General features: G+C 67.1%; 1 protein-coding gene across 6 annotated transcripts in view; it reads right to left on the reverse strand.

The window, feature by feature from the left end:
• ARVCF (armadillo repeat gene deleted in velocardiofacial syndrome) overlaps nucleotides 1-14,580 on the reverse strand; it is a 31,318-nt gene extending 16,738 nt beyond the window's left edge. For 4 of the 6 annotated variants that reach the window (XM_018044807.1, XM_018044806.1, XM_018044809.1 and 1 more), the window contains exons 1-2: nucleotides 14,404-14,579; nucleotides 362-570 (exon numbers count right to left, since the gene is read on the reverse strand). In XM_018044807.1, coding sequence (XP_017900296.1) covers nucleotides 362-556 — 195 coding nt within the window. In that variant the 5' untranslated portion in view covers nucleotides 557-570; nucleotides 14,404-14,579. Of the gene's footprint in view, nucleotides 1-361; nucleotides 571-14,403 lie in introns of all 6 variants that reach the window. The other 2 variants (XM_018044808.1, XM_018044804.1) reach the window with 1 other exon arrangement.
• Nucleotides 14,581-17,158: the final 2,578 nt, after the last annotated feature.

A 17,158-nucleotide genomic window follows, 5' to 3' on the forward strand; every position in this document is an offset into this window, starting at 1 on the left:
CCCAGCCTTACCTGAGCCTTTCCGGCAGCTGGCCTGCTGACGGACGCAGCAGCAAAGGCAGGGGGACTCCGTGGAAGCCGAACCCTCTGCGTGCCCAGACTGAGTGCTGAGCCGCCCAGAGTGGACCCTGCCCAGCCGCCTGGGCCCCGGGGGCTCCCCCAGGTGGAAAGTGCCATTCTGAGGGTCTGGCCACCTCCTACCCCTTGTCACATGGTGTCCTGCACACCCAGGGGGGCCGGAACCCACTCCCTCTCCCTCCCGAGGCCCCAGGAGGCCTCAAAATAAGCGCATGCTTGCGGGCTTGTGGTCCGCCGGGGTCCCGTGACTGTCTTCCCGCTGGGCCGAGTCCCGGGGCTAGTACCTGCAGAACCAGCTGTTGCCAGGCCATGGGCAGGGACTGCCCGCCACCTGTGCCAGGCTGCTGGGCTCGCTCCAGCTGCAGGGCGACATGGCGCCGCTCCTGCTCCAGCGCCCGCGTCAGCAGCTCGAAGCGGGCCTCCTGCTCTCTCACCGAGGCCAGGATGGTGGCGGCTGAGCGCACACTGCAGTCCTCCATGACCGGGGTGCCAGCTGCGGGCAGAGCAGAGCAAGTCAGGGTGCAGCCAGGGCAGGGGCCCAGGGAGGCATCGCGGGCCCCCTGCCCACCTCACTCTCAGAGCACGTGACAGCCGAACCAGAGCGTGCAACCCTCTGGAGAGACGCCACATTGATTAAATTCTAAATTAAAAGCCGTTAATCCAAGGCTGGCCGGAAGCAGCCGGTTCCCTCCCCGGGGCGTGCGGGCTCTGACCCAGGCTCCCTGCTTCCTGCCAGGCCTGGCAGAACTGCGGGCCCTGAGCTCACAGGGGAGGACCAGCGAGGGAAGGGAAAGTACAGAGGAGCAGGCGTGACCAGCTCTCAGACCTTCCAGGCCCTCCGCTGACCGCGGCACCTGCCAGCTCACCCCAGCCTCACGGCCCCCGCGCAGGCCCAGCTCAGAGGTGGACGCTGGGGCCCGGAGAGCATGGGAGGCCCCTCTGTGGCCACAGGAATGGCCTGGCGGGTCCAGGGCGCCAGCGCGCAGGGAGTGGAAAGCTGCCCCGCGGCCGCTGGGTGCCCCCGCAGGGTCAGATGAGCTGCTTACACGCCCAGGTTGTGCCGGCCGCAAGGACAGAGCCCAAGGAGTGGGGTCAGCCCTGGGCTCGGCTTGTACCAGCGCGGCTGGGCTGGGGGAATGGGCACACCTCAGAGAACCCCCCATGCCCGTGACAGATGGGCAGCCCCACGGCCCCACTAGGGAAGAGGCCAGCAGGGCCCCAGAGCTGGCCTTAGCCTGCCCAGCGCCTGTCAAACCAACGACACAGCAACCAGCTGAACTACCAGGACAGTGGTTGGCATGGGTCATGGGCCACTGCAGTCCATGTGTTTTTAAGCTAGACCGAGAAGCTGTGACGATGCCTCCCCTGGCAGATTCTGGGGAGAGGTAGGTGCCAGGCTCGCCTCTCTGCTGGCCCGGGAGGCCTGGGGGCTGGGGGTGTGTGCCCCGTGGGACCGCGGTGACCCTCGCCCTACTGCCTGGCCAGCACCTTTCCTGCCCCCATCCACCAGTGAGGACCTCGCACTGCCCACCAGGCATACCCCTGCCCAGACCCTGACCCCAGCGTCCTGAGTCCTGGGTGCAGGTTGCTCACGGGGAGGGGGGTGTCTAGCAGGAAGACAGGGACAGACGCACTGTCCAGAGCCCATCTCGCCTGTCCCAGGGCAGGTGACCAGGCTGAGCCCCCCTGGGAAGAGCCCGGGGTGGGTGGAGAGATGGAAGGGCAGGAAGCAGACGGAAGGGAGCTCAGGGGAGCAGTGAGGGGAGCACGAGGAGCGGTGAGGGGAGCACGGGGGAGCGGTGAGGGGAGCACGGGGGGGGGGAGCCGGTGAGGGGAGCACGGGGGGGGAGGGGGAGCGGTGAGGGGAGCACGGGGGAGCGGTGAGGGGAGCACGGGGGAGCGGTGAGGGGAGCACGGGGGAGCGGTGAGGGGAGCACGGGGGAGCGGTGAGGGGAGCACGAGGAGCGGTGAGGGGAGCACGGGGGGGAGCCGGTGAGGGGAGCACGGGAGGGGAGCCGGTGAGGGGGAGGACGGGGGAGCAGGTGAGGGGAGCACTGCGGGGAGCGCGGGGAGCAGTGAGGGGACACGAGGATGCTGCAGGGGGGCAGGGGTGTGAGTGGGTCCGCAGGGGGCAGTTTGGGGAGGAAGGGAGGCTGGCCGTGGCATGGGGCGGGGCGTGCAGCCGGGGGCCTGAGTGGGTGGGCAGGGGTGAGGCGGACACCCCCCCGGGGGCTGCCAGCCGGCCGAGATAGCACTGTGGCCAGCACTTGCTCCCCCAGGAGGGCGTGGGTGCCCAGAAGGACTGGCGGGGGGCTGACCGTCCCCGAAACCGTGCCTGCGCTCGGGCGTCCATCTTTGTGCTGAGCCAGCCACTCCTCCTCCTCACAGGCCCGGCCAAACCCGGCTCCAGAAATCAAATTGTGGGGACAGAGTCCAGTCTGGGCTGAGGAATTAAAGGAATTTCCGATGGGTCAGGCCGGCGGGGAGGCGGGTGGCAGGCCGGAGCTCCAGGGCCCTCCCCTCGCAGGCCCTTTGCTGGCGCGCTCCCCAGTGCGCCGACCTCCGACCTCCGCGAGGGAAGGACAGGGCTCTGCTTCCTCACTGGCCCCTCCCCCTGGGCGCGAGGGGAGTGGGCCGCAGCCCACCGCCTGGGAGGGCCGCGTTGCCCCGGCCCGTGAGGGCCTGCCTTCACCTCGCCACCCTGCGGGGATCAGAGGGCGCCCTCAGCCCTGGGGAGAGCTGCACCCCGCCCGTCACAGCGAGGCCTGCGGGGTCACCCGGAGCTGGTGCGGGGCTGGGGGCAGGTCTGGGTGGGAAGAGACTGTCCTCGACCATAAGGCCGTGGAAGAAACTGCAGAGGAGGAAGGACCGGGTCGCCTTCGCGAGAAAGAAGGGTTTCTGAGCATGCAGAGCAAGCGCCTCTGGCCGAGGCTGCCCTTGGTGGAGCGAGTGCTCAGATGGGAGCCGCTGGGCCGCACGCCCACCACCGCAGAAGCCAGGCAGGCTCGTGGGACACGCCACCACCCTGCACTGTTGCGTGCTTCCAATTTTCCACGATAGGCAGTAGGAAAAAAACAACAAAACCGAGATACTATGGACACGCAGGAACCCAGGGTTCACAACGTCTACGAGACAAGTGACCCTCTTCATCTACACGGTGTCCGGAGGAGCCTGCAGGAACCAACACCCAGCCCAGGAGTGAAAAGGGCACCTGCCAGGGGTTCTAGGCTTCCCTGGTGGCTCAGCTGGTAAAGAATCCGCCTGCAATGCAGACCCCGGACGATCTCTGGGTTGGGAGGATCCCCTGAACAAGGGAAAGGCCTGGAGAATTCCAGGGATTGCATATAGTCCATGGGGTCACAAAGAGTCGGACACGACTGAGTGACTTTCACTAGACCCTACTAGACCAGGTGTGTGGCCCACCGACGGTGTGCGCAGGGTGAGTGTGGAAATGGTCACATGTGCGCACATTAGCACATACACATGGGAAGAAGGGCACGTTGGCCGTGGTGGGGCTCTGGGTGGAGGGGTGCACGGACCACTGGCGTAGGCAGGAAGCAGGTAAGAGCTGGGAAGGCGGGTGCCCCTCCCCACAGCAGCCTGGTAGGTGAGGGCGGGGCTGGAAACACCCCAGGGGCCCCAAGGGAAGCAGCCGGGTCTTCAGGGATCTGGACGTCAGGCTGGACATAAGCTTTGCCCAGCAGAGGAGGCAACCCGCTGTCACCTGGGCCAGACACCGCGGGGGTGAGAGGTGGACACAGAGAGCCCTTCGGTGACCTTCTCCTGCCCCCAGGCCGTCCCTGTGAATACCCAGGAGCACCCACTGGCCGCACAGAGGATGGCCTCTCTGGGCAGGGGCAATTCCTGAAGGGGTTCCTGCCCCACATGGAGGGGGAGCCCGGGGCCTGGGCAGCACTGGCCAGCCGCAGGGGAGGGGGCTGCTGGACGGGCAGTCCGGGAGGACCGGAGGATGTGAGGGGCAGTTGCAGGAGGCCTGGGGGCGGCTAAGGCAGGAATGCTTGCCGGGGCATGTGGAGCCTGAGGCCGGGCATCCAACAGCCTAGGGCTGGGCCCAGGGCCGGGGCCCAGGGGAGGCCAGGTGGCCGCAGGCTGCACACGGCAGGGACAGGCCTGGCCCTGGCCAGAGGGTGGGTGAGCATGCCAGCTGCTGGGATGGGAGGCCTGGGCCACAGGGAGCCCCCGTCAGACTCAAGAAGGATCTTGGTCTGAGATTCCTGCCGGGGCGGGTTACAGACACGTGCTCTGAGTCACGGGGCCTTGCCGCTCTGGGGAGACTCGCGGACGGCTGCCCCCCGCCCCTGCCCCAGACTCTGGCTGTGTCACAGCCCGAGGGCAAAGCCCGACAGGCTCTGAGGTGGGGCTGGGCACCGGGGACCCCCCCACCATGGTGTCTGCAGCAGCCAGTCCAGGGCCACCCCAAGGGAGGGCAGGGCAGGGAGGCATGGGGCTGGCGGGCACACTGCTCTCTGCGCCAGCGGCCCGCCCACTCCAGCCCGGCCACGAAAGGGGAGCCCACGGTGGGCTATGCGGGGGAGTGGCCTGTTGTCCGCACCGCCTCCCCCAGGGTCCCCCTGGGAGGTGGCTCCCCCACCCCCATTCTACCCTCTGAGAACCCCTCCGCACTGTGCTCTGGGGTGGACACCGGGCCGAGGCATTCCTAAGAGGGGACCAAACCGGGGGGTCCCGCTGGCCCCCAGGCCTGGAAGCCCAGCTCCTGCCCAGCAGCCAAGAGGTCACTGAGCCTTCGAGGAGAGCAGCAAGCCGCAGCCGGGCAGCTGTCTGTCCAGGCCAAGGGCTGCGGCCCGAGCGCACCGGTGCCCTCTGCCTGGAACACCCCTCCCCCCCAAGACGTAGGACCCCTTCTTCCCAGGCCCCCTCTGTCACCATGGCAACGCCCAAGCTTCCCCAAGAGGGACAGAGGCTCTTTGTGGAAGCACAAAGTCCCTTTGAGGGGCTTCAGCCCCGGGGAGCCTGTGGCCAGCGAGTCTCTGGGGGACACGGTTGGGCCTGTCAGCCCAGCCCCCGCCCTGAGGCTGCAGAGCCAAGGAAGCCAGAGAGTCTGGTGGTTTGGGATGCCACCCCCAGCACCGCCTGCCCACACAAGGGTCCCTGGGGTGAGCCCCTGTCCTCGGGGGGGCTCCCTGCGGGGGCCCGAGGACTTCCCACGGCCTCCCTGCCTTTGACAGGAGCCCTGCTCTTCTTGGCTAAGGGGAGGGGGCGGAGGCAGCATGGAAGCCCCCTGCCAGACAGGAAGTCGGGTTCAGGACGCGGTGGACGGCGGCTGGGACGGTGCAGGTCTGGGGCCAGGCTGGCCCTGTCCCCCGTCCCACCCCACCTTCACCTGCCTGCCCTGAGGACGTGCAGCTGGGCCAGCCGGGTGGCCTGGGGCAGGCTTGCTCCAGCCAGGACCTCAGGACAGACTGGGGCAGGAGGGGCCCTTGCCGGGGAGGGGAGAAGGGACCCCGGGGGTGGTGTGGGCCCAGCGTGGAGCCCCCCAGCGTGTTGCTTGGTGCCTACTGCCCCCCATCCCCATGGGCCCCGGCCACTGCTGACCAGGCACTTGGCAGTGCCCCGTGTACCGGGCACGCTGCCCGGCGGCCCTCCCTGGGTGACCTCAGTCTGACCCCTGCAGCTTTGCTCACCCGGCGCCCGGAGCAGGGGCCTCGGCCTCGGGGGCAGCACGGGGCTGTGCTAGTCCGGGAGGGCCGGTTCTCTACGGGCAGACCCACACGGAGCAGGGGCGCGGGCTGCCAAGGGGCGGCCCTCACGGTCAGGGGCGGGGGCTCCTCACCCGCCTGGCCGGCTGCCCCGCCAGCATTCCTGGGAGCTGCTGACTCTTCTGGGCTCCCGGACGGGCTCGCACGGACCAGCCGTCCTGCTGTCAGCAGTCCTGGGCCCTCCCCCACCAAGCCCAGCCCAGGGCCTCGCGGGCCTGTGGCTCAGCTTCGAGGAGGTTCCCTGGGAAGCATGAGAGTGGGAAACTGGTCACCCATCCCCTTGGTGGGGAATAACGGGGGCCCTGCAGACACAGAGCCCACAGCCTGGGGGGGTGACGGTGTCAGGAAGACCCTCCAGTGGCTGTGGGCAGAGGCAGGGCGGCTGGGTCACCCGGGCCTGAATGAGCGGGTGACCAAGCAAAGCTCGCCCGGGGAAGGGGGCCCCGGGCCCCTCCAGCCTCGCCCCCAGCCCACAGCATCTAAGGGCCCCGCTGGTTTGCCCTTGCCCAGGGTCCCGTGTGGCCTCCAGCTGGCACCGGCCCCTCCTGGAGGCCCCGGGACCCCCACCTCCTCCCAGAAGCTGAGCCAGATGCCAGTTCTTCTGCTCCAGACTGCCCTTCCCCCCAACCCACCACCCCGCAGGGAGCCAGACTGGTGCCTGAAGCCCAGGGGTGCCCATGGCAACAGGTCCAGACACCAGCAGCCTCCAGCCAACAGCACAGTCTCATATTTTATATGCAAACGGCCCAGCAGGGGCAGGGGCTTCACCCCACCCCACCCAGCGCAGACTCGGCCCCCACACCCTCCCCTGCCCCTCCTCAGTGCCCCTGCCTGACTCCCCGACCCCTCCATCCCGTGAGACTGAAGGGGGCGTGTGCCCCAGCCCCACCAGCAGGACGCGGATCGCTGCGGCAGGCTGGCTGGCAGTTTGGGGGCCTCCTTGGACCCACCTGCGGGCACACACCTGCAGCCACCCACAAGGTCACGCGCACACGCACCCATCCGCGCTGTGCAGCTGTGAGCCCACCAAGTTGGCTCGAGTGGCCTTGCCTGCCCTGGGCAATGGGTGGTGGGTGGTCTCTGACATCTGTGTGCTGAGGGAGTCAAGAGTCTGGCTCCTGGAGTGTCGGGCAGACCTGTGAGGCCTGGCCTGCAGCGCCCAGCTTTGGTCCACACCGGAGGTCCCTGTGACGGGAGCGGGTGTGTGGCTGGGCCAGGACCCTGGACAGAAGCCCTAGGGCGGCAGAGACCCCAGCGCCCGGGTGGCAGAGACCCCAGCGCCCGGGCTGCCTGCTGCCCCAGGGCCCCGGAGAGCTGCAGTTAACTGGCACAAGCCTAAGAGAGCTGCTGATGTGTGTCCTTGAGAGGTGGAAGAGGACCTTGATCTGATGAACTGGGAACAAACTTTAAGAAGGACTGATCGTGGACCCCGCAGGGATTTGAAGAAAAGCACAGTGGAGGCTTGGCGGCCGGGACACTGTCGAGGCCACAGACACAGGCCAGAGGCGGGCCAGCCGAACCACGTAAAGCAGCCCAGAGCCGGCGGGACAGAGGGTGGGAGCGTGAGGCCGGGGCGCCGGGCCACTGCCGCTGGCATGGGGGTTCCCGAGAGACCCCAGATCTGGCCGGGAGCTGCCCCACACAGCGGCCTCCAGCAGGGCTGCGGGGTCACGGCGGGCCTGAGCTCTCGGCCCAGGAGGAAGCCAGGAAGGCTGTGCTCACGCCAGGCTGGGCCTGCATGGCTCGGCTTCCCCGGGCTCTGTGCCCCGGGCTCCGGGCCACCCCAGGGAGCACTGAGGCGTCCACGGTGCCACCAGGCAGTCTGGGATGTTGGCTCAGCCTCCCATGGCCCACCCACCCTATCTGCAGACAGACGCTCCTGTATGGCGAGGACCGGCTGGCAGCTCTGCAAACCGGGCACCTCCCTTTCTCCCTTCTCGTGACATCCCGACATCCCGAGGGTAAACCCAGCTCTGGACATTCTAAGGGAGCGTCAGGCAGACTCCCCACTGTCGGGCCGATGTGCCGCCCAGGCCCCTCGGCCTGCACACTCGGCCCCATCCACGGCCGCGGGGCGCCAGGCCCTCCCTGCAGGGCACGAGCAGGCGGAGGCCCCAGAGGACGGGCTGCCAGCCGGCTCCCAGTCTCGTTATCTCGCAAAACGCAGAGAGCAGCAAGTACATTCAGATGAATGAATGGCCTAATTAGGATTTCACGGAGAGTGAAAATATTTTGAAAAGGGAAAGTTTAACTAAAGGCATGTTTGAAATACCAAAGTCATCAATTGCAAACGTCAACCTGGCAGTGTGTGCCGGGAGGGTAGGGGGGCGTGGGGGCCTCGCCCCACCTGACAACAGGCGGCCCTCCCCAGATCGGAGCACAGGGCCGAAGTCAGGGCGGAGCCGACGACTCGGGGTGCCCCGCGGAGGGTCCTGCCGGGCCGGGCTGGGGCACAGGTTCAGGGCCTGGGGAAGGAAGCTGACAGGCTGGCCCAGAACACCCGGGGAACAGGCAGGACTTGACGAGGCTGGTGAGGCCCCACCCCGAGCAGAGACGCAAGCAGGCAGGTGTGGGTGCTGCTGGTGCTGCGTCCACTGGAGGTCACAAGCGTGCCAAGCCCACAGCTGGAGGGGGCCCACACACTCCCTGCAGGCCACCAGGAGCGAGAGAGCCTCGGGGGACCGCCCAGGCCCGCCCAGCTGCGGGCAGCCGCATGCTCAGAGGCGGGACGCCACAAAGGGGGCCCGCAACACTCTGGGGGCTTCCAAGAGGCTTCCCCACAGCAGGGACCTGTTCTCGGTCACCAAGCGGGCTCAGACAGGCTGGAGACTCAGGGAGACCAGAGTGGAACCCGCGTGCACAGGGCCAGCGCAGCAGGGGCCCCCCGACAGCCTGGGCCGGCCCGCACCTGCGGGGCCAGCTCGAGGCCACCCGGAACTGTCCCACACAGAGGCTGGTTGGCCTGAGTGTCCAACGAGGACCCGGGGGTCCTGTTTCCAGTCTCCGCTGACAGGACATGTCGGCCAGGTAATGGTTCAGATATGACTGTGTCAACCAAACTCAGCCCTCGTCCCCCATCTGCGTCAACGCAGACTCCAGGTGGGTGAAATCTCGGGCGTGGGTGCCGACCTGGGAACACCGGTGGGGTGGACGAGCATGTGCTCGCCGGCCATGCTCAGAGGACACGCGTGGGACATGGAACCGTCGGAAGAAGAAGGCTTCCATAGCTTCTGCGTAGAGCATGCAAAGTTTGAAACTTTCTCAGACAGAAAGTCACCAACCACAGGCAAACATTAAAGGCTGTAAAAAGCCCTCAGCGGCCAATGCGCATGGCCCGGACCCCAAGAGGCCCCACAGCCTGGATGCGGGCCGAGCCTCCTCATCCCGACTCAGCAGGCCCCGCACGGCCCCGCAGCCTGGCCGCTGAGACGCTGGGCTGGTGCTCTCAGAGTCCGTCACCCTCCGCGAGTCCATCGGCACGGCAAACGGACTGCCCGGCCACGGGGGCCCAGGGCCCCTCCGCCTCCGTCCCCGCCTACCTCCCCAGACGCCGCGCCCTGTGCCCCTGGAGCTGTCGCCACAGAGCAGGGCCGGCACACGCCACGCACAGCTCCTCCCCCTCTGACCGTGGCCCCGCTGGCCAAAGCCTCCCACAGCGCCTGGGCCTGTGGCCCGTCACTCCTGGTGGCTCCAGCCTCTCTGGTTCTGCGGGAGCGGCCCCGAGCAGGATCAGAGCTGGCGGCCTGTGCAACACATGGGCGCCGACTGGCCGGACGTCCACGTCAGGGCAGCACAGACCTGCCCGGCTGATGTCCTGGTGGGTTGTCCCCAACGCAGGGGCGTCCCACAAGCCAGTATCTGTGGTCCACGCCCAGCCCGTTGGTGAATTCAAGCAGGGCTGGCAGGAGGCCTCACGTCCAGCCCTGTCCAGCTTGGGGCACTGTGCCCACCTGGGCTGAGGCTGACCAGAGGCACTCACACACACACTCAGGCCACAGTCCGTCCTTCTGTTGACCACAAGCCGCCCTGCCTTCTACCCGTGTGAGGACGGAACGTCCCCGGGGAGGTCAGCACATCCAGACACCCATCGGTGGGCTCTTTGTCCAGAGGGCACCTGCTGAGGCCCATCTGTGGGGCTGAGTCCCTACTGGACAGGGTCAGACCCCGGCTGGGCATCCCAGCCCAGGGGCATGCTATGGCGCGCCGACAGGGGCCCGCCCCGCAGGACCCTGAGCACATTCTCGTGCCCTCCCGCACTGGGCCGGTCGCGCCCACACTCAGCACTGGCTGCCTGGGTGTCTCTTACGCTTCTTTCTGACTATCCATCAAAACCCGGAGCGTGAGAGTTGTGAGCAGATAACCGCTCCGGCTTCCCGAGGCTGGGCGCGCTCTGCTGTGATATGCTCCCACACCAGGGCCAGAGCAGGGGTCCACAACCCACCTCCCCCAAGTCCCCTGAGGCTGGCCCCGTCCGCATCCCTCCTAGGGAGGCAGCGAGCCTCCCAGGCCCAGACCGAGGACCTTGCAGCTGCCTGTCTCAGTCAGGGTGCTGGGGACGCCTCCCCTCCACCTGTGTCAGGCCTGGGGACGCCTCCCCTCTGCTTGCAGCTAGGCCTGGGGACGCCTCCCCTCCACCTGTGTCAGGCCTGGGGACGCCTCCCCTCCACCTGTGTCAGGCCTGGGGACGCCTCCCCTCCACCTGTGTCAGGCCTGGGGACGCCTCCCCTCTGCTTGCAGCTAGGCCTGGTGATACTGCTGAAAAACGAAAAGCAAGGTGGTTCGACAGGCGCTAGCCCCCCCTGGGGACCACAGTGATGGGAGATCTCCCCCCTACTCTGCAGTGTCACCCGTGGTCTCAAGCCTCCATCCAAACTTTCCTTGTGGACATGGCTCATTCTGGGGCCTGAGGGTGCGGCCTTCTGCCTCCTGGCAGCCCCTTCAACAAGGGGAAGGGCTTCCAGTTGGGGCAGGATCGTGACGGGAGAGCAGGAGGCTAGGGCCAGAGCTAAGAAAGAAGGCGGGGGGTGGGGTGGGGGGGAGAGGGCTCGAGCCAGGCATGTGTGCACGCGTGTACACGTGTGTGCCTGGGAGGGAGGTGTGGTTGGGAGTCTGCCTGCTTGTGGCAGGACCTGTGGCCCCCACCGAGGTCAGGAATCAGCGTTTGCTCGGAATGTGATATGTCTGGGGCACATCTGCCTCTGGCTTAAGTGTTGACAAAGACCTCGTCCCACGAGAACAACATGCCTTTATTGTCAGTCCTGATAACGACCCAACCGCAGGAAGAACATGGCTCCCACCTCGGGGGCTCCAGTGGGCTCCAGTGGGCCAACAGGCGACCCAGGGTCCAGGCCAGTATGGGGGTGGGGGGCAGCGTCAGGGCGAGAAGGACTGAGAACTGGGAGGGTCTGGATGGCGTGTGGTGGGCGTGGACCTGGCCAGGGTCTGTGTGCCCAGGGCGCCTCGCCTCGGCAGCACTGTACCCTGGGTGCTGGGGGCAGAGCCTCTTAAGAGCCCTGGGGCTGTGGATGGACAGACAGACGGGCAGGCCTGAGGCATGAAGGCAGCAGCAGCGGCGGGGCTTGTGCCGTGAGGCTGAGGGTGCCTGGCTCAGGGGGCCCTCCTCAGCAACCCTCAGAACCGGTGGGCGGGCTCAGGGGTCCCAGCTGAACAAGGACCCTGCACCAAGAGCCCGGGCTCTGAGAGGGCTGCTCCTGCCCCGGAAAGGCCTGCGATGTCCCCGCCTGGGCAGCAACCCTCTGCAGGGGCCGGCCAAGAGCCACGATAGCAAGCACAGATCCGAGACACCTGGCAGCGTGAGGGAGCCCCCACGGCACAACCCTAGTCTGGAGGGGTGTGGGGCCCAGGCTGGGGGCTGGGGGCATGGGCCAGCAGCTCTGGGCCATGAAGGGTGGTGAGGAGCCCAAGCTTGCCCTGTGCTTAGCCTGGAATCCTGCTCCACCACGGAAATCCTGGCCAGTGCTGCTGGCCACTGGTCACTCTGTGCATCTTGAAAGGCCCCCCTTTGGCTGTGCCCTCTGTGCCACCCAGGACACTGAGGCAGAGAGGCACAGCCTGGTGTTGAGTGGCTGGCGCTGAGGCCTGGCCTGGGCCCTGGGGCCGTGCATGACAGGATGGCCACTGGGAGCGCGGCCCCAGCCTGCTCTCCTGCTGTGCCCAGCACCCAGGGGCCGTGCCGTCTCCAGCTCCCCACCCTGGGCAGGGGGCCCGGACAGAGCAAAGCTCCAGTGAGTGCCTCTGGGCGCCTGGGGAAAGGGTCATCCTCACCACCACCACCCCCCGCACCCCCGGCCCCCCGCCCCCGCCCGCACCCCCCTCCCCGCCCCCGCCCGCACCCCCCTCCCCGCCCCCGCCCGCACCCCCTCCCCGCCCCCGCCCGCACCCCCCCTCCCCGCCCCCGCCCCGCACTGGGGGGCTGGGTGGAGCCGCTCTTGCTGGCTGCGGCGGCCCCGGGCGCCCTCTGGTGGCCGCACTCAGCTTGTGCCTGCTCTGCTGGAGGGCGCCGGCGCTCTGGGTCGGCCAGGGCCCGGGCGAGGGCTGTGCCTCACACCCACCGCCCCCCACCACCCGGGGAGGGGCAAGGGGGAGGGACCCGGCGAGTAATGCAGATGCCCCGCAGCTCCCGGCCGGTCGGCTGTGCCGGCCTCCAGGCGAAGCCCCAGGAAGGAGCTCCTGACCCCGAGTCCCCCTGCTCATTCTTCTTGGACCCCAGTCCCGCTGGTTCCTCTCTGACCCTGAGTCCCCTCAGTTCCTCTCTGACCCTGAGTGCCCCCCGTAACTCTCTGACCCCGAGTTCCCACTTACGCTCTGACTCTGGGGTTCCTGCGGAGTGGCTGACACCTCATTTGAGTCTTGTCGGATGAGGCAGCAGAGGAGCAGGTGCCCAACTGAGCCGCTGCTGGGGCAAGCCCGGGGAACCCGGGCCACCTCCCTGGCACCCCACAGCACCTACCCCAGGACCTCCGCCCCAGCTGCCCCTCCTTCCCTCCCTCCCTCCCGCTGGTTCAGTTGGGCTGGTGTCTCCATCCGCCCCTTGGTCCTCTTGGAGGTGGAGGATCTCACTGGTGGCCCGGGGGTGGAGGAGAGAGAGCCCATCTGAATCCTGCGCAGCACAGATGGGGCTGGTGGTGCAACCCCCGGAGACGCAGAGGGACCCCTGGCACCAAGAAGCGACCTGAGGGGCCACCCTGGGGGGAGGTATGTGGCCCAGGCTGGGGCGGAGGGCAGGGCAGATCTAGCCTGGCAGGACTGAGGGCGGGCCCTGCTCCCCCAGGAGGCACGTCGGTAGCAGCCATCGTGCCCATGTGGAGAGCGGGGTGGGGGATAGCCGGACTGTGGTTGCAGGACCTCCTCCCCAGGCCAGGGCCAGACCAGAGTCCGGAGTGCGGTGCGTGCTCTATGCACAGCTCTGGGCTGGGTGCCGGTGGACCTCAGACTAGGGGTTGAGGGCGATGGGGGAGAGACAGGGTGCTGTGGAAGGGACAGGCGAGGCTGCGGGAAGACACGAGTGCCAGGTTCACAGCTCCACACGCTGTGGCGGAACCCCAGACCCAGACCACCTGCTCGGGAACTGACTGCTGCGGGACCGGATACACTGAGACAGGGCAGGTGGGACCTGCTTGGGCTGGCAGGACCTCCGGAAGCCTGGACCCTGAGGCTCCCAGTGCGGGGCTGGGCATGCCCTCATCGGAAGGACGCCCCTGGGCTCACAGACCCTCACCTGGCGCGTGCCCTGCACGGCGACTCGGGTGACCTGTTAAAGGGGTGCGAGGGAGAGGGGGGTCACACACAGAATGAGACCCTTGGAGCAGCTTTTCTCCTTGTTCCTAAACACCTTTGGGTTTGGGTTAAAGGGGCACCGGAGCCTCCAACTCCTGCTTTCACTGTGACACGTTGTGCAGAGGTTAGAAATGGTGACATGTTGTAATAACCCAATATTTAATTATTTAATATCAAAAGAAGCAGGCTGGGGATCTCCTGCTGCGTGCTCAGGATAACAGCCAATCTGGTGCGAGTCCCGAAGGGAACGCGACTCACACCAGTGGTTTGGGGACCCACCAGCGGGGCGCAGGGGAGGCGAGGATGGGGAGCCAGGTTGGGGCTCCGGGCAGGGTCCCCGGGCAGCATTCCCTCCCTCGTCCTCTGGGCGGCGGGCGCGGCGCCGGCGCCGGGGCATTCCCCGTCCCCGCGGTGCGGGTGCTTCCCGGAGGCTAGCCGCCCCAGGAAAGTTCCCCAGCCCCTGATCCGCTCGGCCGATGTAAAGTTTCCGTGGCTGCGTGGCGCCGGCCGAAGGCGCCCGGTCGAGTAGGCGGACACGGCTCAGGTTGTGCCGCGACCGGAGGGGTGCGCGGAGCGAGGCGGACGGCCGGCCGGGCAGGACCCCAGGCCGCGCACAAAGGGACCCGCCCCCGCCGGTCCGGGATCTCGCGCACCGCGGCGCGGTGCGGGTGGAGCGGGGCCGGCCTGGACCCCCGGCACTGACCCCTGCCCAGACCTCGATTCCGGCCCTTGCCCGGCCCGCAGCCCGGGTGCCGGCCCGACCCCGACCCGGGTTCCCGGCCGGAGCTTACCTGGAGCGCGGTTGTGGGCGGCGCCGCAGAACGGCCCCCGCCCCAGACGGGCGTCCGCCGGTCCCTCGGCGCGCGGCGTCCCCGGGCGGGCGCGGGTGACCGTCCGGGGGCCTCCGATCGCGCCGGTGCGGGGCGCACCCTCAGCGCCCCGCGCAACCCGGGCCAGCCCTCCGCCCCTTGCGCGGCCCGTGCGCAAAGCCGGCCTGCCGGCGCCGCGACCCTCGCCCCTCCCCGCCGCCGCCACTGTTCCCATTGGTCGGGAGGCCCGGCAACCGGCGCCGATTGGACGAGCGCGGGGAGACGCCGGCTTGCCATTGGCCACTGGGGGTGTCCGTCTCTGCCGATCACGGCCCCTCGTGGAGCGACGGAGTCCAGGGCACCTGCCGGGACCTATGCGGCTGTGGCCCGGGCTGCTGGCCGCCCTCTCCCGGCCGCCTTCGAGGACGTGCCCAGGCCATGCGGCTCGCACGGGAAGCGGGGCAGGCCTGGCGCCCCATTCCCGGACTTGGGCCGGTCGGCTCTATCGCCACCCCCAAGTTCCCGGGTATCCTCCTCCAGCGCCGGCTGTTGGCTGCACGCCGCGCCCGCCCAACGGCACCAGTTGTATTTCTCACAGTCCGCGAGGGAGCGTTCTGCTGCCCTCCCGTTTTACAGACGGGAAACCCACCGAGGCGTTGAGAGGTTCTCGCCAGCTTTAGGTCACTGGGAGGAGGCGGTGGGGCTCCAACCCAGTCCATCTGGGCGGTCTCCCACCCTCATCGCCCCAGCGTTCCCACTGTGGAGGCCCGATGGGTGGGACCCCTCGGGAACGGTGGCTTTTCTCCTCCTTCATGGGTGAATTTATCACACCGTGGGCTCCGCCCACCCAGCAGGGCCCGCGGGACTGGCCTCCCTCCCTGACCCAGGCTGCAGATGGGGGCTGGAAGGAGTCAGAGTTCAGGGAAGGGGGCCTCCACCCCTGGCCCATGGCCACAGGGCCCAGGAGCCCCGTCCCCCACTCTCACCCACCCTCTACCTGGCTTCTGGCCAGTTCTGTAGGGCCATCCCTGGGGCACGTGTGACATGCTGCAGGGAGAGCCAGGTGTCAGCTAGATGTTAGAAGCTCCCAACAGCTGCAGATGCTTGAGGTCAAAAGGGTGACCACACGAGGTCATGAGCTCCCATCTAAGAATGTATGTGTTCAGAGGTAGGGTGACAGGGAACCCGCGGTGGCCCTGAGGCCCCACCCTGACCCATCTCATTGGCCGACAGCGGAGTGGGTTTTCCACCTCCCTAGCCCAAGCACGGCTGCATCCCCTTTGCAGAAAATGGGAAGGTGCTGGGCAGGAGGGCTTGGCCACTAGGGGTCCCGCACCTCTGGGCCCAGTGGCTTGGGGCAGATCACTCTGTAGCTGCTGCCTGTTGTCCCCCTGGGCATTGCCACTTGCCTCCAAGCCCTGGATTCTGCTTATCCAACACTACCACCTCTCAGCGGGACTGCACAATCCAGCTGCCCGGAGGGGAATCACCGGCACCACCCAGCTTGACTCTCTTGCCAGGTGGCGGGAGGAGGACTGAGTGTCTCTTGCTGGGTCTGCCACCTGCTGGCCAGGAGTCCTCGGACACGGGGAGCCCAAGGACAGGAGGAGACCTTGGACACGGGGGGCCCAAGGACAGGCAGAGCCCCGGGCACGGGGGGCCTGGGGAGTCCCGGGACATGGAGTCCTTGGACCCGGGGAAGCCCGGGACAGGGAGAGCCCCGGGACACAGGGAGTCGTTGCTTTCCTTGCCTGCAAAGGGCTTCTGTGGAGCAGCGCAGATGAGATGGCACAGCAGTGGAGTGGAATGGGCTTTAGGGGTGTCACGCAGCTTTGAGTTGGACTGTTGCCTGGGGTTAATACCAGTCAGGCCTTTGCCCTCTCTGAGTCCCAGTTTTCACAGGGCATCAGCTCTCCAAGAAAGGATCAGGCACCTACATCCTCACTGCGGGGTTGTGGAATTAATCCAGCCACTGCCACTGGCCACTTAATTCTGACTTCAAGCAAGTGACACATAATTGCTCTAAGCATCAGTGTTTGCATCTCTAAAGTGGAAAAATGAGAGCTGTGTCCTGGAATGCTGGGTTAGAGCATTTAGCACACTGAAGTGAAGAGCCAACTCATTGGAAAAGACCCTGATGCTGGGAGAGATTGCAGGCAGGAAGAGAAGGGGGCAGCAGAGGATGAGATGGTTGGATGGCATCACCGACTCAAAGGACATGAATCTGAGCAAACTCTGGAAGATAGTGAGGGACAGGGAAGCCTAGTGTGCTGCAGTCCATGGGGTCTCAAAGAGTCGGACAGAACTTAATCCCTGAACAACAACAAAGCACCTTGTTGGGTGTGTGCTCAGGCCCATCTGCCTCTTTCTGACCCCAAGGACTATACATAGCCTGCCAGGCTCCTCTGCTCATGGGGTTTCCCAGGCCAGAATACAGGAGCAGAGTGAGTTGTCATTCCCTCCTCCAAGGGATCTTCCGGATTCGGGGATCGAACCAGCATCTCTTCCATCTCCTGCGTTGGCAGGCGGATTCTGTACCACTGTGCCACCTGGGAAGAGCCATTATTAGCAACCTTGATATAATCGTCATCCTCGTCATAGTTTGCTGAGGGCCCATTTGGAGCAAGCCCTGGGCCTCTGAATCTCCACTCAGACCCCAGACACAGCCCAGAGGCCACTGTGGGCAGGGAGCCGCAGCGAACGCCTCTGTCCTCCGGTAAGGGACCTAGTCAGTGGC

This window comes from Capra hircus, unplaced genomic scaffold (genome assembly GCF_001704415.2).
Source record: "Capra hircus breed San Clemente unplaced genomic scaffold, ASM170441v1, whole genome shotgun sequence".
Taxonomy (NCBI): domain Eukaryota; kingdom Metazoa; phylum Chordata; class Mammalia; order Artiodactyla; family Bovidae; genus Capra; species Capra hircus.